Below are 24,235 nucleotides of genomic sequence, written 5' to 3'. Positions count from 1 at the left end.
AATCCTGTGACCTTCAATATCTCACATGGAAAGTGATTTTCCTTTTGGCAATCACTTCGGCTCGCAGAGTTAATGAATTACTGGCTCTAGTTACCTATCCGCCTTACACTAAACTTCTGCAGGACCGGGCAGTACTCCGCACTCACCCTAAATTCTTACCTAAGGTAGTTTTGGAGTTTCATCTCAATCAATCCATTATACTACCTACCTTTTTTCCCAGGCCCCATTCCAATCCAGGAGAGCAGGCTCTGCATACCCTTGACTGCAAAACAGGCTCTAGCGTTCTACCTAGACCGTACAGCTGCCCACAGGAAAAGCACTCAATTGTTTGTCTCTTTCCATCCTATCAAATTGGGGCAACCTGTGGGTAAACAGACTCTCTCCTCCTGGTTGGCGGACTGCATATAGTTTGCTATCAGCAAGCGGGCATTCTACTTCAAGGCTGTGTTAAGGCACACTCTGTGAAGGCCATGGTGACTTCAGTAGCACACCTACGATCGGTGCCGCTTCCTGACATTTGCAGGGCTGCCACCTGGAGTTCTCTCCATAGTTTTACAGCCCACTATTGCTTGGACAAAGCCGGAAGACAGGATTCCATCTTCAGCCAATCTGTCCTGCGTAACCTATTCACAACTTGACTTACCAACACCCTTCCGCCTGCCCATTAGGGTTCAGGATGCCCTCGGCCAAATTCCACCCTAATTGTTGTGCCTGTTGCACGTCTTGGGTACATTTGGTGCATACTCGGACATCCTCAGCTCGGTACTCACCCATATGTGAGGACAACCATCCTGCTTGTCCTGTGAGAAAGCAAATGTTGCTTACCTGTAACAGGTGTTCTCACAAGACAGCAGGATGTTAGTCCTCACGAAACCCGCCCGCCACCCCGCAGTGTTGGGTTCGTAAGGTTTTCTTATTTTATTTTCGGCACTACCTGTAGCATTTTAACAAGACTGAAGGGGGACCCCTGCTGGCTGCAGGGTTGGTGCCATGCTGGGCATGCCCAGTAGGGGCCAGTCAAAGTTCTGGAAACTTTGACAGAAGTGTTCCATGATTGGGCTCCATCCTGTGATGTCACCCACATGTGAGGACTAACATCCTGCTGTCCTGTGAGAACACCTGTTACAGGTAAGCAACATTTGCTTTCTCTGGGGCTTTATTCTGGTACTATGTACCTTCCTGCTCTCTCTGCTCCTACTGACCCTGTTGGAAAGCTAAAGTTTAATCCTCCTTTGATAATGGTTGTTACATCATCATATTCTATTGGGTTAGATGGCAGGATATTAATCCCCTGTATTGTACAAGTTTTCATTTGCCCTTAGCTCATGGCTCAGATTTTGCACTTGGATTTTGGTCAAAGAAGCCAACAGCCAATTTAATTCAGACTACCAGGGCCATTATGTGCCTGTCATGGAGGAAAAATATATTAGCCGAGCAGAGGAATGGAGTGTCTGGTGGGGAGTAGACCAGCCCCAAGCCCTGGAGAAATAACCTGAGAGTGCAAAGCACTATATTTTAACCCAAATATTCCAACAGGTAGCATTTGAACTTCACTGGCTTCTTGAGTTAGCTAAATTGAAGAGCGCCTTTAAAGTTATTTAAAATAATAGGTTTTTCAAACTTGTTCCCCAAATATTTGAAACACTCATAAGAAGTAAAACAGGTGCATGCCTGAATGAGTGAAGAGCACCCCTGGGTATTGCTGTCATCCCTGTCTCTTTGCTGTGCAGGCGCCGAGTTCTGTTCTTGCAGATGTGGAAGACATGCTGAAGAGCTAGTGTTGTATAGTGATGATTTTACTACTCACTTTAGTGAGGGGGATGCTGCAACTAATGCAATATAAAATGTTTCGCCCCCTAAAAAACACTGAATAACCGATGCCTCTTTCTTCTTCCATAAGCAATCCTCTACCCCCTTCCAAACCTACTTCATTTTATTATTTTTTTCTTTATTTTGTGTTTGTTTACAGTGGAAAGAGATTTGTTTTTAGATCTTCTTGGATATTTGCCTCAAAAACAAAAAAAAAAAAAACAAAAAACTTGAAATAGTGTTTGAGGCTTTATATTTCTCGTTTGTGTTGGTTTTAAAGCTAAATGCTCCCAAGGAGACAGCTCTGGTCTATAAAAGTGTTCTGCTGAAAGCAGGTTTGTAAGTGGCTGAGCAGTTTGGCCAAGACCTTAATTTTTACCCCTGAACTATAACAGACAACCTTGTGGGTAAGTAGCTTCATTTCCTAATTGCATTAAAACAGCTTTCACAGTTCTTTCTGGCTGCTCATCCCAAAGTCTCATCATCACTAAACATTGTGCATCAATCTTTCCATCTTCCAGTGCAAAGTTGTTATAATTTATTATTGTTTGTACCATTTAAGCAATCTGTAGTTCCTGGAGGAGGGATTCAGGCTTTCAACTGGAATATGTGTGTTTTCTTTATTACTGCCTTCCACAACTCCCTAACCTCCACCTCCTTCCAAAAGAGGTGACTTGCTATCATCCGTGTATTCCCAGTGTTAGCTAGTGTGATTTTAGGGAAAAGTCGTGGAGATAGCTAATCAGAAGGCATCTTAAAATGTTGGTCATATACTAAATTATAACAACACAGTACTTCCACTGTATTGACTGGCAATTCCTGGCAGTTATTAGTTGGGAGGAGAATTCTTTGTTTGGCTTGTATGAACAGTTTTGAAATCCAAATAAAAATTCAGCTTGCCAAAATGTTTGGATCTGCCAGGTCTGACAGGATGTGCTATTTTTCAGTTCCGGTTTTTGGACCCTTTAGAAAGCACCATTAGTAGGATTCAGCACTAGATATTTTTAAATAAAATAATACTTTAAAATTCCCTTTTTTCCTTCCCACAATTGTTTGGCTAATTATTTATTTTTGAGTTTGTGTGTTATGCTGAGATTGAAAGCACTCCTCTGTGCAGCTTTTCTTACAACCTACTAGATGTGTTGGCTATTACAAAATATATCACAAACCATGGAATATATTGCATATTCCATTAACTTTGTAGTGTTACTTACCATTATAGCATGTATGATATACAGAAAACATTGGCGTGTTATAACATTTTCACAAACATTTGTGGTGTTATACACTAATAATGCTCTCTAATTGAGAGGAAACGGTTAAAAAAAAGCCTTATTACAATATTCAAAAGCTATTTTTCATAATAAATTGTTGATTTTAATGAATCTGCTTAAATCTCTTGTGTGTTTACACAGATATATGGAAGAGAAGAGCAAAGGATCCGAGCAGGACAGGGAGAATGGAAAAGAAAAGTTAAGCCTAGAAAAACTGAAAGACAGGAATAGTCCCAATGACTTTGCAATGAACGAGCTGGAGAAAGCTTACCGCAGGAGTCAGTCACCCAAAAAATACAAGTTTCGGGAGGATTTTGAGAAGATGAAAATGTCAGAGTTCCACAAGGAAGGTCGTTACAGTAAGGAAGAGAGTGATGAACCAGAAAAAAAAGGCTTGATGAGAAGCCGGAAAGATTCAGATTTTGATAGCGAGTCAAAGGGCTTATCTAAAGCCATGGCTTCTTCCAGCAAAAATCAGGATCCCTACGATCCAGCTAAATGGGAGGAGATCTCGTTCATATCTAGCTCCAAGGAGAAGCATAGAAAATCAGACGAGATGGAGGAAGAGGAGGAACTGTACTCTGAGAGGTACAAAAAGGAGGAGAGAATGGTGTCCAAGAGAACGGAGGGCGGGCACAGAGGGTTCTTTCCTGAAAAGAATTTCAGAGTGACCAGCTTTAAGGCCATCCAGGAGAGGAATCCCTCATCACCTCAGAGAAAGGCCTCTGAAGGCAGGGAGAGGGAAAAAATGGCTGCGCGAGAAGACGCAGCCCTCGGCAAATCAACGTTTTGCATTAATCGGGAGATGGGGGCTAATCTTCGAATAGATTCATTTGATGAGGATTTAGCACGGTAAGCAGAAATGGATTTCCTGCTCATTGTCTGAATGAGTGCGTCTGAATCCACATAGCTTAGATTTTGTTAACTTCTTCCACTTTTTTCTTTGAATTTTAAACCACCACTTTTAAAAAGACAGTAGGATTCAGAGTTTTTTAATTTTAAACTTTATATATCAGTAGTTTATTTTTACTGATTCAATATGTATGTATACCTATAAGTATTATTTCTCATTGTGTTAGGGACTGACATAGCAGCCCACATTAAAACTATAAAGATTTGTTAGCTTTACCCTGTTGGTCCTCTAGAATAGCCAAACAGGTGGTCTGTATTGATGTTATATACCCCCCTCCTTTTAGCTTAGTTGTTGCAATAGGTCTGTGAAGAGAAGTTGGCTATTCCAGCATGTCTGCCTTCAGAGTAGTACTCATGTTTTTACTTCTGATGTATTTTGTGCAGTGTTTGATACTAAACATTTAGGTATGAATTTTCAAATAGGCTAGGAGTCCCTAAGTTTCCAGGCAACAGTTTGTGACTGAAAATCCTCCTAAGTCTAGCTGGCTAAATTTTGGCTGGTTAGATTTAGGCCTGCTCTTTCTTTAGCTGGGGTCGGCAATCTAAGCTTAGTCGGTACTAGGCTGCTGTCATGCGCCCTCCCCAGAAACATCCCCAGAGCCTACCCATTTTTTGAGTTGCTAAATTTAGATACTTTGTGAATTTAGGTGGCTAAAGTTAGTTGATTAGCTGTGTTGGTCATCTCAGCCTGTACTGGGTAGACCTTTCATCCAAACTGAATTCCAGCCTGCTTTACAATCAGAATGAATCAGAGGTCTCTGCGTGTAGCCTGTCTTAGAATGAATGGCCAAGCACATTCTATAAGAGAATAGAATGCATTGAATCAGCTATAACACAGGGAAGTAATTAAAGGAGCATGCTGAAGATAACTGAGGCCATAGCAGAACCAAGATTGGAATCTAGGCCTCATCAGGGCTTAACTGTAGGGGAATGCGGGGCCTGGGGTGAATTTTCTGCATTGGGCCATCCCGCTTCCTCCTCCCAGAGGTTGAAGAGGGGTGGGGGGATCTCTTAGAGATTGAAGACTGTCCGGCTAAGTCTCTGTCCTGAACATACCCAAATCAGTCCAGACAAGTGGGTTTTGCATCCCTACCAGCAGATGGAGGCAGAGAACAAAAACTTTGAGGCACTGCCACATAAACGAGTGTCACCTGCAGTCCCTTAGTATTTCTGTCTCCAGCAGATGGTAGAGGTGCAAACCTGCAGTTCTGACTGAAAGTTGAGATTAGGAGATTGTGAGAGGTTTTGGATCCCTGAGGTGCTAGGTTCCTTTGTGGTCCATCCCTCTAGTTGAGCAGGGCAACCAGGGAGGTAGGATATCCCTGACTGTTGTGGCCCACTGCCTCCAGAGGCTTTGATAGGCAGGGGACTGGCTCACTCTGGGTCTTCCAAAGTCCTCTCCTGCCCACCGCTATCTCTATTCAGGGAAGTACCCTTTTTTTTTTTCCTTTTTGATCCTTTGCATTGTTTTAGCTTAAAAAAAGAGAGAGACAGGAGAATCGGCCTGAGGTTTAGTGCCAGGGTGGTCGACCAGTGGGAGCTGCCGGGATCAGCAGGAGGGTGGGAAAATCTTTGAGTGCGTGCCACGCTTGTCGCGTGGCGCTTGGGTTGCCACCATTTTCCCGCACACAACTTGTGTCGGCGCGTTTCAAGCAGCTCAGCGGGTTAGTCATGTGGTGCAGCCTTCTTCACAGCAGTACGCTCAGGCCGCATGGCAACCGGGACTCTGGGCTCTGATCGGCCAGATTGAATACTCGCTCCCTCTGTACAGGTTGTGCCTCATGGGAGGAGGGATCCACTAAGGGTCCAAAGGCCAGGGGACCCCAGCCTGCGGGAATCCGATGACTTGACTCCCCTCCTCCACTCTTTCCTGTGGTGCACGGGCCTGAAGAAGGTCAGGAGTGGGGGTGGACTCAGAGACCAGTCTCCTTGAGCAGGGGGTTGAAGATCTTGAGGGGTTTTCCCCTGAATTTGTTCTGCTGATGTACAAGGCTTTCCTGGCTAGGAAGGGTGTAGGTGAGAGGAGATCCAGGAAGAGACAACCAGTGCCACCCAAAAGACCTAGGTTGGCTTCAGTGAATGGTTCTGGAGACTTGCTTAAGCATCTGGGATTGCGAGGAGCTTGTGTGGAGGGTGACCCCAGGGACCTGGATGACTTGGATGAGATGCAAGAGGATCCTGTGTCTCCACACGGGGTGGACCTGGACATGGATCAGGATGGGGATCAGATCCTGGATCTGGATGTATGCAAGGATGATCCAGAGCTCGATTAGGGGCCCATGACCAAGGGGAATGACCCCTGAGTGGTCTGCCTGTTTTAAGAAGGAGGAGTTTTGACCCCTCATTCCCCAGGTGTTGGAAGAATTGGGGGTGAAGCTGACTCAGGAAGAATCTGACAATGAAGGGGTTAATCTGGTCCTGGATAGGCTGCAGGGTCCGCCTAGTGCTCTTCTAATGCCTAAAAAGATTCAGAAGATGATCAGCCAGGAGTGGGATTTCCCGGAAGCGGGCTTGAATATCGGTAGGGCAATGGTGAAGCTTTATCTCTTAATGGAAGAGCGTTTTGGATTGCCTGAAGACTCCTAAGGTGGATGCAGCGGTGACTAAGAAGACCACGATGCCGGTGGCGGGGTCCACTGCTCTGAAGAATGTACAGGACCGCAAACTGGAGATTCAGTTGAAGCACATGTTTGAAGTGTCAGCCTTGAGTCTGTGAGCCGTGGTGTGTGCTAGCATGATGCAGCAGGCTTGCTTGTGCTGGATTCAGAAGCCACAAGAGCAGGCGTCATCCGGTGCGCTCAGTCCCGTTCAGGCGGCATGCCTAGAGGCTAGGGTGATTTATGTGGTGAATGTGTTGTATGATTTGGTGCGTCCATCTGCCAGAAGCATGGTCTTGGTGGTGGCTACTTGCAGGCTTCTGTGGTTGCGCAATTGGTCGGTGGATATGTGGTCCAAGACTCAGTTATGCAATCTTCCTTTTAAGAGGAAACTGCTTTTTGGGGCAGAGCTGAATCAGTTGATGAAGTCCCTGGGGGACTCTGGGTCGAAGCAGTCTTCAGGACGTCACTGGCCTTTTCGAAGTTCCGGCAGGTCCTCCAGAGGTGGGTCTGGTCAGGGGACCGGAAGGAATAAGGCCTCTCAATGAAGCCAGGCTCACCCACTCCTCGCTGGAAGTGGTAGGGGCAGATTGTCCTATTTTTACGAGGAGTGGGCTAAGATTACCTTATACCGGTGGGTTCTGGAGGTTGTAAGAGACGGTTATGCCTTAAAAGTTTTGCACCCGCTCAGGGAAGCCTTTCTGGAGTCCCACTGCTCTTCTCGAAGCAAACAGGAAGCAGTAGAGGGGACTCTGCAAAGGCTGATAAGCTTAGAAGCCATAATTCCAGGTCCGCTGAGCAAGCAGGGGGCAGGGGAGGTACTTTATTTTGTGGTACCAAAAAAGGAGGGCATCTTCCAGCCCATCTTGGATTTGCAAAAAGTAAATGTTTCTGGATGGAGACGTTGCGTACGGTGATTGCAGCAGTCCGCAAAGGAGAGTTCCTAGTATCCTTAGATATATCCAAAGCTTATCTACATATTCCCATTCAAAAGGACCATCAGAAATTTCTGCAGTTCAAGGTATTGGGACAGCACTTCCAGTTTCAGGCTCTTCCCTTCAGGTTGGCCACAGCTCCCCGAACCTTTGCAAAGTTGATAGTCGTAGTGGCGGCAGCCTTGAGACGAGAAGGGATCCTGGTACATCCATATCTGGACTATTGGCTTATTTGAGCGAAGATGGAAGAGGAGTGCGATCGGTCTGTGCAATGAGTGATGAACACCCTTGGCTTTCTGGGCTGGGTGATCAGTGTAGCAGAGAGTCACCTGGTCCTGACTCAATTGTTGGGCCCACTTTGATACCCAGAAAGGCAGAGTGTTTCTGACAGCGGACAGGTTATTATCGAAGTTGCAGGTGCAGATGACATGGCTCTTGCGTTTGTCAGTGCCAAGGGTTTGGGATCCATAGCCTTGACATTGGATTTGCTTCTGTGGGCTTTTACTCACATTCGCCCATTGCAAAAGGTGCTTTTGTCCAGGTGGAATCTGTCAGAGCAGTATTATCTGCTGTTGCCTCTTCTAACAGAATCCAGGTCCAGTTTTTCGTGGTGGCTGTCGAGGAGCAACCTGGAAAGGAAAGTGGACCTGGAGGCTCTAGACTGGGCAGTGATGACCACAGATGCCAGCCTCAAGGGCTGGGGGGCAGTGTGCCTGGGTCATTCTGCCCAGGGTCTTTGGTCAGTGGTGGAGATGGCCTGGTCCATCAATCGCCTGGAGACAAGAGTGGTGTGCAGGGCCCTGGAGGTATTTCTTCCTTTGGTCCAGGGTCGAATGGTTTGAGTGTTTTTGGACAATGTGACAACTGGCGTACATCAGCCGCCAAGGAGGGATGAAGAGTCATTCTGTGGTTCAGGAGACTCAGCTATTGTGTGTGTAAGCAGTGGAGTGCCTCGGGGATCTGTACTTGGACCGGTGCTTTTCAATATATATATATATATATATATATATATATATATAAATGATCTGGAAAGGAATACGAGTGAGGTTATCAAATTTGCGGATGATACAAAATTATTCAGAGTAGTTAAATCACAAGCAGACTGTGATACATTACAGGAGGACCTTGCAAGACTGGAAGATTGGGCATCCAAATGGCAGATGAAATTTAATGTGGACAAGTGCAACGTGTTGCATATAGGGAAAAATAACCCTTGCTGTAGTTACACGATGTTAGGTTCTATATTAGGAGCTACCACCCAGGAAAAAGATCTAGGCATCATAGTGGATAATACTTTAAAATCATCGGCTCAGTGTGCTGCAGCAGTCAAAAAAGCAAATAGAATGTTAAGAATTATTAGGAAGGGAATGGTTAATAGAACGGAAAATGTCATAATGCCTCTGTATCGCTCCATGGTGAGACCACACCTTGAATGCTGTGTACAATTCTGGTCACCGCATCTCAAAAAAGATATAGTTGGGATGGAGAAGGTACAGAGAAGGGCAACCAAAATGATAAAGGGGATGGAACAGCTCCCCTGTGAAGAAAGGCTGAAGAGGTTAGGGGAAGAGACGGCTGAGGGGGGGGATATGATAGAGGTCTTTAAGATCATGAGAGGTCTTGAACGAGTAGATGTGACTCGGTTATTTACACTTTCGAATAATAGAAGGACTAGGGGGGCATTCCATGAAGTTAGCAAGTAGCACATTTAAGACTAATCGGAGAAAATTCTTTTTCACTCAACGCACAATAAAGCTCTGGAATGTGTTGCCAGAGGATGTAGTTAGTGTAGCTGGGTTCAAAAAAGGTTTGGATAAGTTCTTGGAGGAGAAGTCCATTAATGGCTATTAATCAATTTTACTTAGGGAATAGCCACTGCTATTAATTGCATCAGTAGCATGGGTTGTTCTTAGTGTTTGGGTAATTGCCAGGTTCTTGTGGCCTGGTTTTGGCCTCTGTTGGAAACAGGATGCTGGGTTTGATGGACCCTTGGTCTGACCCAGCATGGCAATTTCTTATGTTCTTATGTGTGTGGATGGAGCATCACCTCAATGGAATTGCGGCCCCCCCGCATTGCGGGAGTAGACAAAGTGCAGGCAGATTTCCTCAGCAGGCAACAGCTGGACCCTGGGGAGTGGGAACTGGCCCTGGAATAACATTCCTGCCAGATGGGGTGTTCCTCAGCTGGACCTCTGGCGATGCGGGCTAATGCAAAGATGGCAAGATTCTTCAGTCGCAGAAGGGAAGTCGGTTCGGTAGGACTAGATGCTCTGTGGTGTGCCTGTGGCCTTCTGTATGTTTTTCTTCCTTGGCCACTCAGTCGAGTGTTATGGTGCATAGAGATGCATCCAGGGACAGTAGTGCTGGTGGCGCCGGAGTGACTGCATCATATTTGGTTCACAGCCCTGGTGTATCTGGCGGTGGACGAGCCTCTTCGGTTGGCTCATCTGCTGGGATTGCTGCAACAAGGACCCATATTTTCAGATCGGTAGGATCACTTTTGTCTCACGGCTTGGCTTTTGAGAGGCGGTGCTTGCGCATGAAGGGATATTCGGAGCCAATAATTTCCACCCGTCCCCAGGCTAGACGGCCGCCTGCTTCTATGGTGTACCTCAGGGTCTGGAAGGTATTTGAGTCCTGGTGTCTTCAGCAACAGCTGGATCCTCTGTCTGTGGTAGTACTGCACATTTATCCTTTCTGCAGCAGGGTCTGGCCTATAGTTCTCTCCGTGTCCAGGTTTCCGCCTTGGATTGTCTCAGGGGAAAATTGCAGGGAAGGTCCTTGGCCTCTCATACCAATGTTTTCTGTTTCCTGAAGGGGTTAAAGGGTAGATTTTTTAAAAAATACACGCGTGCAATTTTATAACATGGATCTTCAGGCTGTCTTGTCGAGATCCTTTTTTTGCGTATTACTGACAAGGTGACCTTGCGCACGGTTCCTTCCTTTTTGCTAAAAGTTGTTTCTACCTTCCATGTGAATCAGACAGTTGAATTACCAGGTTTTTCCGGAATGGTCTAGAAATTATTTGAAAGATAGAGATCTCTATCTTCTGGATGTGCGTCGCACTCTGTTGTGTTATTTGAAGGTCACTAATTCTTTTCAGCAATCGGACCATCTCTTTGTGATGTTCGGTGGAGCGAAGAAAGGAGAGCAAGCTTCTAAAGCTACCTTGGCTCGTTGGTTGAAAGAGGCTGTTTGTTCGGCCTATATTTGTAAGGGTCGTGTCATTCCAACCGGTCTTAAGGCGCATTCGACTAGAGCACAGGCAACCTCTTGGGTCTCCCCAAGAGATTTCTAGGGCCACGGTGTGGTCCTAGCTTCATACTTTCACCAAGCATTTTCAATTGGATGTTCGGGTGCAGGATGATGCAACTTTAAGTGAAAGTGTGTTGTAGAGAGGGTCTTTCGGGTTCCCACTCTGTGTAGGATTGCTTTGGTATATCCAACTTTTCTGGACTGATCTGGGTATGTTAAGGAAAGGAGGAAAGTTGGTTCTTATCAGCTAATTTTCATTCCTGTAATACCACAGATCAGTCCAGAGACCCACCTTGTTATTGCTGCCGAAAGACTGATTTTCCTGGTATTTTATATGCTGTATATCAGAGATTATTCTCACTAATTGAACAGTTATGTTTGTTTGAGTTAAGCGATTAAGACTATTTTGGTACTGGAGTTATGTTGGTCTCCGGTTCAGGGGGATCCAACCCTGGGTTTTCCGGTTCACCTTGAGAAAGGAGAATGCTAACTACCCCTTGGCTTGGGTACAGGTCAATACTGAGGGGCTGCAGGTGGCGCACTTGAATATGTAGCAGTGCCTCAGTTTTGTTCTCTGCCTCCACCTGCTGGTAGGGATGCAAAATCCACTTGTCTGGACTGATCTGTGGTATTACAGGAATGAAAATTAGCAGGTAAGAACCAATTTTCCTGTCTTTGCCGCTGCTGTTGCAACTCCAGGCCCCACCAGTGCTCAGAAAGCAGATGTAAGATCAGTGGTAAAGCTATAATGTGGCTGTGCAGGGTCCGGGGCAGTTACTCCAGTTCACACACTTCCCTCAAGGATGGCCCATGCTGTGTAGCTAGTAGTAGACATATCTTTAATAGTCTCTGTGCATCTTCTCAAATAAGGTTAATATTTTTTTGTTCTGTTTTGCAGGCCCAGTGGAATATTGGCACATGAACGCAAGCTATGTCGTGATCTCGTTCATAGTAACAAAAAGGATCAGGAGTTTCGCTCCATTTTTCAGCACATAAAGTCGGCTCAACCACAGCGCAGTCCTTCGGAATTGTTTGCTCAACACATAGTGACAATAGTGCATCATGTAAGAGGTAAGTATATCTATTCTTCTTATCCACTTCAGAAATAGAACTTGATTAATAAAAATCAACAGTGTAGGTAGTTAATATCCAGAAGGTGTAGTTTAACCAGACAGTACTATCAGTGTGTAAGAGATGCCTAAATTAAAGGTAAATCTTATCCACAAATTTATGGAGAAAAAAGGCTAAAAATAGAGATATTTCTGAGTGGTTGAGAATTTGTGTAGGCATTCGAACAACCAGAATAGGTGATTTCCACCCATCATTCTAACTAACCTTCAATTCCTTCTGTACTTAGATTTCTTTAGGGAAAGCTTATGTTTATGGGGGCCCATATCCATGTGAAGGGTCTTAAGTTAATGCTAGCCCCTGCTGCTACGGTTTGCAGTAGGACTGGGCCAGTGGCAAGAATGCAACCCTGTGATGGCTCTTGGTTTAACATGAACATGGCTGGAAAGGAAAACCTCTTTATGAGCAGGTTACAGTAGCCTTAGGACAAGTATGGAGAAGACATTGTCATTCATGGCTTCTTAACAAATAGTTTTTTTTCATAATTAATGAAATATAAATTGTATCCCCACTGTTTTTTCATGGTTATCATAGGTGAGTGAAGAAAAATCCCTTAGGCATTCATAGCATGATCTTGCAAAATTTGGTGTTCCAACCACAAAAATGCTCCTCCCTTTAGAGGCTGTAGAAAGTGCTCCTGATAAAGAACATCAGCAGTAATAAAAGGATCATTTTACTACTAATTTTGAACCTGGTGTATATATATTTGATTTTAACTCATAGTTTAACCTTTTTAGTTACCGTATTGTTAATTAAATGGTATTCATAAGCACAATGTACCAAAACAGTTTTTCATTTTGTATTAGAATTATTTTTCTGTCTTTAACATGTCAACAGTGAATGCTGTCTGTTTGCTTTGATCTGTTTGCAGAACAAGTTGTTTGGTTCTCATGTAGTGTAATTCCATTGCTGTAATCTCGAACCATACCATGTGGTGTAGACAAACAGAGCAGTGAATTGAGATAAAATAAAGAGAGAAAACAACAAAAGCAAACTGAAAAAAGCCTTGAAGTTAGTGTTAAAAATGAAATGGATGGCCACGATGAGTAGCACACTTGTAAGGTGCACTAAGATGAGAATTAAGGTATTGGTAACTTTTTAAATGAAGTCTCTGGCCTTCAGAGAAGTTTCTGACCTTGGCAATAACCGTAGTGAAATATATTTAAAAACATCTATGAAAACAGAGGAAATGTGTTTTTCTAGAGCATTTTAAAAAAATCTTCATATATGTGATGTGTGACTCAACAAAAGAGGTTTGGAGACCTTCATTGGTTCAGAAACTGAAAAGCACAAAATTGCTGACAGTTTGAGATTTCATATTATAGCCGAACAGATGACTGCTGTACCCAAAAGGGATACCCAGGACGTAACTGTGATGTTTGTTATATTTTCTTCCATGACAAACTCGTGTCCTGTCCTGTGATAAGGAATAGGGATTTATTCATGTGTACAAGATGGGACCAGCAAGTGTCAGAATACTGGGATCTTATTTTTATATTTTTTATTAAAAACACAGAAGCTGGTTTTGCTTGTGGATTTCGTACCTGACGTGCCTGTTCTATCAAGTATACTTTTTGAAGTCATAGTGAATGGTTCACATCCTCAGACTTGATCTCAAGCTCATCTTACGCTTAAACTTTCAACTTCAATTAAGAAAAGTGCATCTGTGTATAATCAGTGGTCTCGGTGCTGGCACGGTGTGGGAGGGATTTTGGAAGATGCGCTAGTCTGTCTTGTACAGAAGGTGTCACCAGTCTATGCACCTGCATGTAAGAAGCTGAAGGACATTGCTGTTTCTTAATATGCCCAGTGCTGTGGATGGGAGAAAGCAGCTTTTCATTTTAAGGCACTTTTTGGACAACATCTGTTCTCTACAAATACTTATTATAAAAGTTAATATAAAAAGTGCTTCTTTTCTATATCAGCAGCACAATGCCTTTTGGGAAATGTCATCATAAAGTAAAATGGTTAATGTAGATTCACAGAGAAAATTGTACTCTGTGCTTTCCTCTTTATTCCCCACTCCCTACCCCTGCCATCATCACCACCTGTGAGTTATAGGTGCCATGCAGACACTTCTATTTTAAAACTAGAAATTCTCCCTTGCCCCTGGCTTTGCAGCTGTGCCATTCATTTGTTTTACTTTTATTAATGTAATTGTGTAAGATAACACAGCATACACATGTTTTAAGCGTTAAACCCATGTTTAGGCTTTCTGTTCAATGAAGGCAGCACAGTTTAGGCATGTCTTGGAAATGATACGCTCAGGTCTTAAAATATGGGAGAGGATGATTGCCCCTGTTAAGGGCATCTACTACTGATTCATGAGAGGAGACTTCTGTCCAAATCATCCGCCTGAAAAGGAACCTGAATCACCAAGAGCAATTTTCCTGGGATGTTGAGTGGAAAGTGTTGAATACATTTAAAAACAGCAACGAATGTGGGAATGTAATGAAGTACAGCATTTTTAGAGAAATACGGCAGATGCACTGGGAGCTTTTTCTGAAAAATAACGATTATCACCCGTCTTCTGTGTTATGGATTACCAGAGAGAAGATTTCTTTATGAATATATTTTATAGACCATTTTTGGATAAAACTTACTGAAATTGCTTGAGAATGTATAGTAATCAAATGACAGGAAACCTCCAGCTATATCCTTGTAAAAAACATAACTAATTTTTTTCCTTATGAAGTTCAAATCAGTTGTTGAAAGGTATTCAAACCTGTCTTGTATTCTTTCATATGGCGATCATAAATTTCGGCCTTGCCAGATTATTTATCAAAAACATGATATAAAGCTGTATCCAGTGTTAAAACTGGGTTTGAGCCCAGCCATTCATAAGGACTCGGTCCCCTTTATTTAGGATTTGGTGTGAGGGAGAAAGTGGGGAAGAAAAGTGTCGACAGGAATGTTAATGTATTCCTTTTATTATATGGTAACTGTTTTTGTCAATGTCAGTAAAAACAAAAGTTTAAATTAAAACCAGTAACAAATGATTCTAGCTGTGAACGATACAGTTGTGTTATATCTTGAAATGTTTAATGTTTGTAGTAGCGATGAAACGGATTTTCTCTGCTGTAAGTTTTTTGTGTGGCATGTATCCCTTGTAGACAGTATGTACCTTTTGGTAAAAAGGGGTATTCCTGGTGAAATCTGAATTCTGATGATTGGCTGGTTTTCTTCCCTAAAATTCCAACAGAGCATCATTTTGGGTCTTCAGTGATGACACTGAATGAACGCTTTACAAAGTACCTGAAGCGAGGTGGAACGGATCAGGAGTCGTCTAAAAGTAAGAAGAGCCCTGAAATTCACCGGTAGGTTTGGTTTGCTTTTTTACTTTTTACGTCTAGCTTATTGAACTTTTACAGCTTCTTTTCCTTTGTACTGGGTAATTTTCAGCGGCCTGTGTACAGTTAAAGTTGTGTGTTCTCGGTAGCAGGTATACATGTAGATTTGCGCGCACACTTTCAAAACTCAAGTATGCACATAAATGGTTTCTTTAACTTTTTTGTAGCGTACTTAAAAGTATGCATGGAATGCACAGAACCTGTGGGCCATTTTCAAAAGCCCATTTATGTGCATAAAACTTTTTTTTATGTTTGTAAATTGTTTTGAAAATTCAGCCCTAAAAGACAAGACAGAAGTGGTCTGGTAGTGACCAGAAAGGTCTAATTACAAGCCAAAATGCTTGATTTTTATCTGTTGCTTTGAAATCTAGAAAGAATTTTTTAAACTCATGTAAAGTCCAAACAAAAACAGTTTACTGTAGTATAAACATTTAGGGGATGATTTGTAACAGTCTATGTTGGTGCAAAGTCCATGGGTATCTCTTATATTCTAACTTTACACTATAATTTTCAAAGTGAAATTATGCACATACTTCCATTTTAAAAATTATCCCAGGAAAACCACCTATACACATTTACAAATGCTAATATGTACAAGTAGTTTTTCTGAGAAAAAATTCAAAAGGATGGGGATAATTTTCAAAAGGATATATGTGCTCAAAACTGGATTTTGCTCTAAGCCTTTTACGCTGCATTCATGTTCCTTGAAAACTGATGTTATGTTCCTAACAAATGTCGGTCTATAAAAAAAACAAACAGTTAAATAAAATAAATATACATTTTTGAAATTGCTACATTTCCTAGTGTGTAGCAGATGGACTCAGGACCAATGGGTATAGTGTACTCCTGATAGCAGTTGGAGACTGATCAGATTTCAATCTGACGTCAGCCCTAGTACATATACCCCTGCAGGAAGTGCAGCTCTTCAGTATTTTCCGTCTCCATAGCAGTTAGGGATTCTATGCACGCTCGCACAGCATTACAATAATTTTACCAAAGAAAACCAAAATAAGAAGAAATCTTACCTCTACAGACGAGCCACGCTCTCCTGTAGTGACACCCATTGGGTCCCTCCCCCAGCTGAGAATTCCCGAGGTGATTTCCGCGATCCCTTGGAGGTAAGCCTCGGACCGGCAGCCGACCCTCGGCGGGGACCTAGCTCCCGACATCGGGTGAGGCTGAGAGGCAGCGGGTGCAACTTCGAGCGTGGCAGTGAAGATATTTTCCCTCTTCCCCCCCACAGCCGGAGACCGCCCGGAACGAGACCGGGAAGCGCCGAGACAGCATAAGGTAGAAATCTATTTAAAAGTCTCCGGTCTCCGAAGCTCGAGGAGTCGCACAGGTCGCCAGCCGGCACCAGTGCCACCTGGTTGATCTGCCCTAGCAGTGCTAGACCTCAGTCAGATCCTAGGGTCCTCCCACGTGGAGACCCTCCGAAGTGGGCACCATATTGTCCGTGTGGTTGCCGTCACCATTTTGATCTGTTCGCCGCCCTATCCACCGTTCCGATCCGTGCGCGCACAGGCGAGCCGTGCGCACAAATACCTTGTGCGCACAACGTCGCGTGCCCAAGTACCGTGCGCACAAGCGACGCGCATAGCCATGCGCTAACTGTGCCGGGCGCATAACTCTGATCTATGCGCACAACAGCGCGCACATCTCCCTGAGCGAGCACCAAACCTACATGCACAACTGTGTTTTATGCGCACAAGCCATGGCACCACTGGAAAAGAAACTCAAGGCTCAGGGCCTTTGCCCAGCATGCCACATTAGAGCTGCACAGCATGAGGAGGCCACAGCCCTGTGCATACAGTGCGAAGAGGCCCTAGGGGATCCAACTCATGGCCCTCCCCAGCCGGTACTGGGTTCCAGCCTCTCCAGCAGTATGCCGGACCTAGCATTGCACAGTGGGACCCCCCCTCAAACGGGGCTCCCCAGGGATACGGCACCCCTTAGTCTAGACCCAGCATCTAATTCCTGGGTGGAATTCTTCAAAGGTCTACATACCTTCGTCCACATGCAACCGGGGCCTCCTATAATACGGCCACAGGGTCCACCAGAGGACCTCAACATCCCGGGACTCTCTATGCCCAGGGAAGTGATCCCACCGCCCTGAAGCCCCACCTTCGGGGACACGGACAACTTGGATGAGGATTCAGAACCCCTGGAGGAAAGGGAACTGTGTCTGGGGACAGAGCCCCACCAAACCATGAGACGCTTCTTCACCAAGGACAAGCTTCCAGACCTGGTCACACACAGCTTAAAAGAGCTTGCTATCCCAGGCACAAGTGCCTCGGGGGAACCTAAGACGAACCCCCTACTAGAGGGACTCTGTCAGACCTCCCACCATTTCCCACTATTACAAGCCGTCCAGCAACTAATTGACCTGGAATGGGATGCCCCAGAAACTACGTTCAAAGGGGGCCAGGCTCTGGCAGCCATGTACCCTCTGGACCCAGCCGCCAAAGATCTCCTGGCATGTCCAAAAGTGGATGCCATGGTCTGCGCGGTCTCGAAGCACACTACTATCCCGGTGGAGGGAGGAGCAGCACTCAAGGATGCTCAAGTCAGACGTCTGCAATCTATCCTCAAACAGTCCTTTGACGTCTCGGCTATGTCTTTACAGATCGCGACCTGCTGTGCCGTGGTGACACGCGCCTGCTTATCACAGACCAGGAACAACACTCCTGGGGAGGCCCTGGAACCAGCAGTATCATTCCTCGTGGACGCCGCTTCTGATCTGGTACACACCGCAGCTAGAGGAGTGTCATCTGCTGTGGCTGCTAGAAGACAAATCTGGCTCTGAAACTGGTTGGCCGAAGCATCCTCCAAAACGAGACTCATAAGGATGCCTTTCAAGGGAACACTCCTGTTCGGAAGCGAACTAGGGAAACTAGCCAACAAATGGGGCGAGTCCCCACTGCCACGGCTACCAGAGGTCAAGAATAAGAGAAACCAGCGATCCTTCCTCCGAACCTCCAGGGGCAGAGGATTACAGCGCTTCAACCCATACAGAAGCACATACCAAGCGGCCCGCCCCGCAGGCCAAAGCCAGTCCTTTCGGAATAAGCACAACAAAAGGGGAGCCAGCTCGGGCTCAGGCCCTAGCCGCACCCCACAATGAAAATCAACCGACCCGTCCAAAGGAAGAAGCCATAGGGGGCAGACTTGCCCTATTCTACCAAAGATGGGTTGAGATAACTTCGGACAAGTGGGTCCTATCCATCATTTGAGAGGGATATTACCTGGATTTCCACCACCTCCCTCCGGACAAGTCTGTGGAATCTCCCTGCCACAACCCTTCCAAGAGGATGGCAGTGGAAGCTATAACACCGGTGCCTCCACAACAAATAAATACTGGACATTATTCAATCTATTTTATCGTCCCCAAAAAAGAAGGAACATTCAGACCCACCCTGGACCTCAAGGCGGTCAACCGTCACCTGAAGATTCCTCGCTTCCGCATGGAAACCCTACGCTCGGTAATAAGGGCAATACAACCGGGAGAGTTCCTTACATCACTGGATCTGTCAGAAGCCTACCTACACATTCCATTCCATCAAGAGCATCAGCGTTTTCTACGCTTCTCAATCCTGGACCATCACTACCAGTTCCGGGCACTACCATTCGGGTTAGCCACTGCACCCCGGACGTTCACCAAGATCATGGTGGTGGCAGCAACACTGAGGAAGGAAGGAATCCACGTGCACCCTTATCTAGACGATTGGCTGATCAGGGCGAAATCCCCAGAGGAAAGCCACCAGGCAGCCAACAGTCAAAACTCTATTGGAGAGCCTTGGGTGGGTGGTCAACACAAACGAGCTGCCTGCAGCCCTCCCAATCTCTAGAATACTTGGGAGTCCGGTTCGACACCAAACAAGACAAGGAGATCAAAACTGATGACCCAGTTACGAAACCTGTTGAGCAAACTTCGCCCCACAGCATGGGATTACCTACAAGTCCACAGCCTCATGGCATCCACACTGGAAGTAGCGCCATGGGCATGAGCTCACATGAGACCCCTACAACGCTCACTTCTGTCACGATGGAATACACTGTCCCAGAACTACACCGTACATCTTCAGCTCCCGGACAGAGTTCGGGCCCAACTACGATGGTGGCTACAAGAAGCCCATCTGAGCCAGAGAACAAGACTATCCTCACCAACCTGGATCCTACTCACCACGGATGCCAGCCTACGAGGATGGGGAGCACACTGCCAGGAGCTTAACTACCCAAGGGCAATGGAACAAAGAAGAGTCGGGATGGAACATCAATCGCCTAGAAGCCCAGGCAGTCAGACTAGCCTGCCTACGGTTCAGTCACAGACTTCGAGACAAAGTGGTCAGAGTAATGTCGGACAACGCCACAACAGTGGCCTACATAAACCATCAGGGAGGAACCAGAAGCCAAAATGTGTCTCTGGAAATAGACCTCCTAATGTCATGGGTGGAAGCAAATCTTCAAGAGATCTCGGCCGTCCACATCGCCGGGAAAGACAACGTCTCTGCGGACTACCTCAGCAGAGAAAGTCTAGACCCAGGAGAATGGAGGCTGTTGACCACAGCATTCCAATTGATAGTAAACCGTTGGGGAACACCAACCATGGACTTCCTGGCAAACCGGTCCAACGCGCAAGTACCCAGTTTCTTCAGCCGCAAGCGGGAACCCCAGTCCCAGGGAATCGATACCCTGGTACAGTCCTGGCCACAGGAGACTCTGTTATACGCCTTCCCGCTGTGGCCTCTATTGGGCGCAATCATCCACAAGATAGAACACCACAGGGGACCAGTACTTCTAGTGGCCCCGGACTGGCCAAGAAGACCGTGGTGCGCAGACATGTGAAGACTGCTGACATGGAGCCCCCTTCCGCTACCTCCACACAGAGACCTGCTCCAACAAGGACCGATCCTCCATGAGGATCCAGCTCTATTCTCTCTTACGGTCTGGCCATTGAGAAGACTCGCCTAAGGAAGAGCGGATACTCGGGGCAGTAATTGACACTCCGAGCACGCAAGTTCTCCGCATCCCTAACACATAAGGATTTGGAGAGTATTTGAGTACCGCGACATCATCCCACGCTCAGTCAAAATTCCTGCGATTTTGGAATTCCTGCAGAACGGCCTACAGAAGGGATTGTCTCTCAACTCCATCAAGGTACAGGTGGCCACATTGTCATGCTACAGAACCAAAAGCGAGAGCGGCAGCATAGCCTCTCACCTGGATGTCTCCTGCTTTCTGAAAGGAGTCAAGCAGATCCGACCACCCCTAAAGTGGCCGGTGCCTCTTTGGAACCTCAACCTGGTCCTAGCAGGAACCTCCTTCAGTCCTCTCCATGGCCTGTCTCTCCGACTATTAACACTGAAGACAGCCTTCCTGCTGGCAGTCTGTTCGACCCGTCGTATATCCGAGCTACAAGCACTGTCCTGCCGAGAGCCGTTCCTCAGACTCCCCCCGGGAACCATCCAGTTATGCACAGTTCTGTCTTTCCTCCCCAAAGTGGTATCTCACTTCCATCTCAACCAAACCATCTAGCTACCATCACCAGATGAGCATAAGAATTTGGAAGAGGCTCGAAGTTTACGCCATCTCAACTTCGGCAGGCTCCTAGTCCGATACCTGGAAAGATCGGAATCCGTACGAAAGACGGACCATCTATTCGTCCTTCACAGCAGGAAGAAAGAAGGGGAAGCGGCCTTGCAAGCAACCATAGCCCACTGGATCAAAGAAATCATCAAGGCGGCCTACGTAAAAGCAGGCAAGCCACCGTCTTTACAAGCCAAGGCCCATTCCACTAGAGCCCAGGCAGTGTCCTGGGTGGAAACAAAGTTGCTGTCACCTGCCGAGATCTGCAGGGCGGTGACATGGTCCTCCATCCACACCTTCTCCAGGTTTTACCGCCTGGATGTTCAGGCTCAGGAGGACACAGCATTTGCAAGGGCAGTACTAAGAGGGTCACGCGCAGCCTCCCGCCTGGTTCGGGAGTAGCTTTTATACATTCCATTGGTCCTGAATCCATCTGCTACACGCTAGGAAATGGAGAAATTACTTACCTGATAATTTTGTTTTCCTTAGTGTAGACAGATGGACTCAGCATCCCACCCACGGCTGCCGTTACTCATGGAATTCTCGGGTGACATCCCCGGGAGCGAGTGATTCAAGGGTAAGCCATGCTTCCTTCATCTAAGACACCCATCCTACCGGGTGTCGACGTTTCTCGGTTGAGGGCACTGACGGTCTCCAGCTATAGCCAATTCAACCGGTTCAAATTAATCAAGTTAACCAAGTTATAAAGTTTATCAAGTTATTCAAATTATTCAGTCATGCATATATCCACAATGCTTTTCGAGGAGAATACTGAAGAGCTGCACTTCCTGCAGGGGTATATGTACTAAGGCTGATGTCAGATTGAAATCTGATCCGTCTCCAACTGCTATCAGGAGTACACTATACCCATTGGTCCTGAGCCCATCTGTCTACACTAAGGAAAACAAAATTATCAGGTAAGTAATTCCTCCAGTATATGCTATTAAATTGTGAATAGGTTTTACATGTGTAAGTGCACTTTAAGCACGTGATGAGCTTTTGAGAATTATCTGATATGAGCTACTTTTATGCACATAACACCTTTTGAAAATGACCTCCTGCCTAGCATCACCCATCGGAGCACCTCTTCTCACTGTGAGTGAAGTTACATGCACACAGGGAGGGCAATTTTTAAAAATCCCTGCTCTACTTGTGGAGATAACTTGAAGAATCCCCTTGTTAATGCGAATCCATAATCTGAGTAAAAATAGCTGCACACAGTCTCACAGACCTGCTCAGTTTCGAACAGCACACACAGCCTTGCTTAGTTTAGTAAACTGTGCAGAGTACTTGATTTGATAGCTGGCTTAAACCTTCAATGCATGACAATCTAAGAACTGCTAAAAGCAAGCAAAACAGGAATGTAAAACATTACTAGGACCATTATGAAAATATATGCTGACAAGGGCATATAGAAGAAAATGAAGCTACTTTTGACAGCAGAAAAGGACTTTTTAGAACTTTGCCTGTGAAGTTTTTTATGGTTTTATGTTGCCATCATTTACCATTCGGAGACGCTCATGTCTCCTCTGGTATATATTTTCAATCGTATTTTCTGAAGACATATTAAGCACAGTATGTTTTTATTTATTTATTTGTAAGTTTTTTATATACCAAAGTATTAGTGTTGGCCTTCACTCCGGTTTACATTTATAACAACAATATACAATAAAATCAGAGGAGCAACTAAAACATTGATTAACTTAAGCAACTTCGGGCTAACAGCAGAATAAATGATAATAATAATAGCAGTTAACTATCTAGGTCCGAGGATGTGAATTTTGTAAGCTGTCTTGAGCTGTGACTCTCAGTATAGAAGTCTAATAAATCTCATCTTCAGATTATAATTGTCCTGTTGGGTTTTCTGTATTTTAGGATCATTGATATTTCTCCCAGTGCTTTTAGAAAACACGGATTTGTTCAGGAGGAAACAAAACTTGCCAAAGAGTCCAGCTACAAGGTGAGCTATTGCTTTGACTTACAAACGTGGAGACATTCATGCATTGGGTATAAACTTTAAGAGCCGTGCTTTTGTTACTCTCTACTTAAGTCTGTGTTTTTCTTTCAAGGATGTGCATAATTCTAAAAATGAACTACAAAAGGTTAATTTTTATTAAATATATCAACAACCTTTGTGAAGTGGTTAGAAATATGGTAAAAATGAAAAACAAAACCAAAGTCAATTGAGGTGAGCTTGAAAAAAAAATTAAAAAGAGGAATTTGGATGCCAAGTGCCACTGATGAGAGAAGAAGCGTGTTGTGGTTTATGTTTCTGCTAGTAAGTATGATTAAATCACTTGTATACATGCCATATAACCACCAAGATGCATGTCAGAGAAGGAAAGTAAAACCCTAAATGAAATAGCCTCTCAATAGGTCACTGTTTGATTCCTTATCTTTCACAGCTGTTTGACAAACCAGAATTTCTAGGATGGGTTTTGCACATTTGTAATTGTTGGTAGAAACAGACATTTTATCTTTCCCTTTTTATGTGCTTTTGTAATTGTTACATTTTTCTTCAAAAATGTTGAAGATGCTGTAAAATTGTCCTTCCTGTAGCTAGCAGATCATATGAGTTTGTAGAGGTGCTTTGTGCTACGCCACAGGAAAACTGATTTGGTTTTTTTTCCCTCCGTGCCATGGGCCAGAAGGATGTAAGATGGTGTAGTTTGGGCACCAGGTTAGGACAGGTACAGAAGGGTTCAGCTTTTCAAGAAGCTTCCCATACAACCTTCAGCCAGCTGAGGATCTCCCACAGCCTGCTGTGCCTGCAAGAAAGATAAAGACGGAAAAGGAAGATAGAACCCTGTATTGGCTTTAAGTTACAGAACTTACTGATCATATGACAGATAAACTGTAAAGATCAAAAGGAACTCTTTTAGCACGATGAGGCTAAAACGTTGTTGTAATAAAATTCTCATTGAAACACAAATGTTCCTATGTCCCAACTGGTGGTCCCTTTAAGCTGTGCACCCAGGCAGATAGAGAATAGAAACCCTGGTGCCCCGCCATTTAGAAACGTACATCAGTGGGGAGAAGAAGGGAGTAAGCTAAAGAGAAACAAAAGAGCAGGCAGAAGAAGCCAAAAATGTCACTCCAGGAATATATAGGAAGCTGGAGAGAGATGTGATAAAGAACTATAATGGTAACTTGCAACCTTAGTATGTATTGTAAAAAATCCAAATTTAAAAGAGTTAACATAAAGCTAATGACACTGCATGAAAGAAATATTTGTTTAAATTAGATGAGATGTGCAACACTGCATATATCTGAGGCATATAGGAAATCTGAGGCAGTTAATCATTTTTTGTAATTAGTAAAAAGAATGTGATTGCTTTTGCGATGAAAACAGTTCTGCTGGATTTTTAATTATTAATCCAATGCACAGA

The 24,235-nt window shown here is 44.8% G+C and overlaps 1 protein-coding gene across 6 annotated transcripts in view; it reads left to right on the top strand.

Moving 5' to 3' along the window:
- The window catches only part of THRAP3 (thyroid hormone receptor associated protein 3), a 135,697-nt gene that overhangs the window by 100,588 nt on the left and 10,874 nt on the right, over window positions 1–24,235 (top strand). For 5 of the 6 annotated variants that reach the window (XM_029619220.1, XM_029619216.1, XM_029619217.1 and 2 more), the window contains 4 exons: window positions 3,225–3,935; window positions 11,681–11,853; window positions 15,113–15,227; window positions 22,722–22,806. In XM_029619220.1, coding sequence (XP_029475080.1) covers window positions 3,225–3,935; window positions 11,681–11,853; window positions 15,113–15,227; window positions 22,722–22,806 — 1,084 coding nt within the window. The remainder of the gene's footprint in view (window positions 1–3,224; window positions 3,936–11,680; window positions 11,854–15,112; window positions 15,228–22,721; window positions 22,807–24,235) is intronic. The other variant, XM_029619221.1, reaches the window with a different exon arrangement.

This window comes from Rhinatrema bivittatum, chromosome 11, assembly GCF_901001135.1.
Source record: "Rhinatrema bivittatum chromosome 11, aRhiBiv1.1, whole genome shotgun sequence".
Taxonomy (NCBI): domain Eukaryota; kingdom Metazoa; phylum Chordata; class Amphibia; order Gymnophiona; family Rhinatrematidae; genus Rhinatrema; species Rhinatrema bivittatum.
The sequence above is the reverse complement of the archived record's forward strand: the minus strand, read 5'-3'. Positions and strand labels throughout refer to the sequence as shown.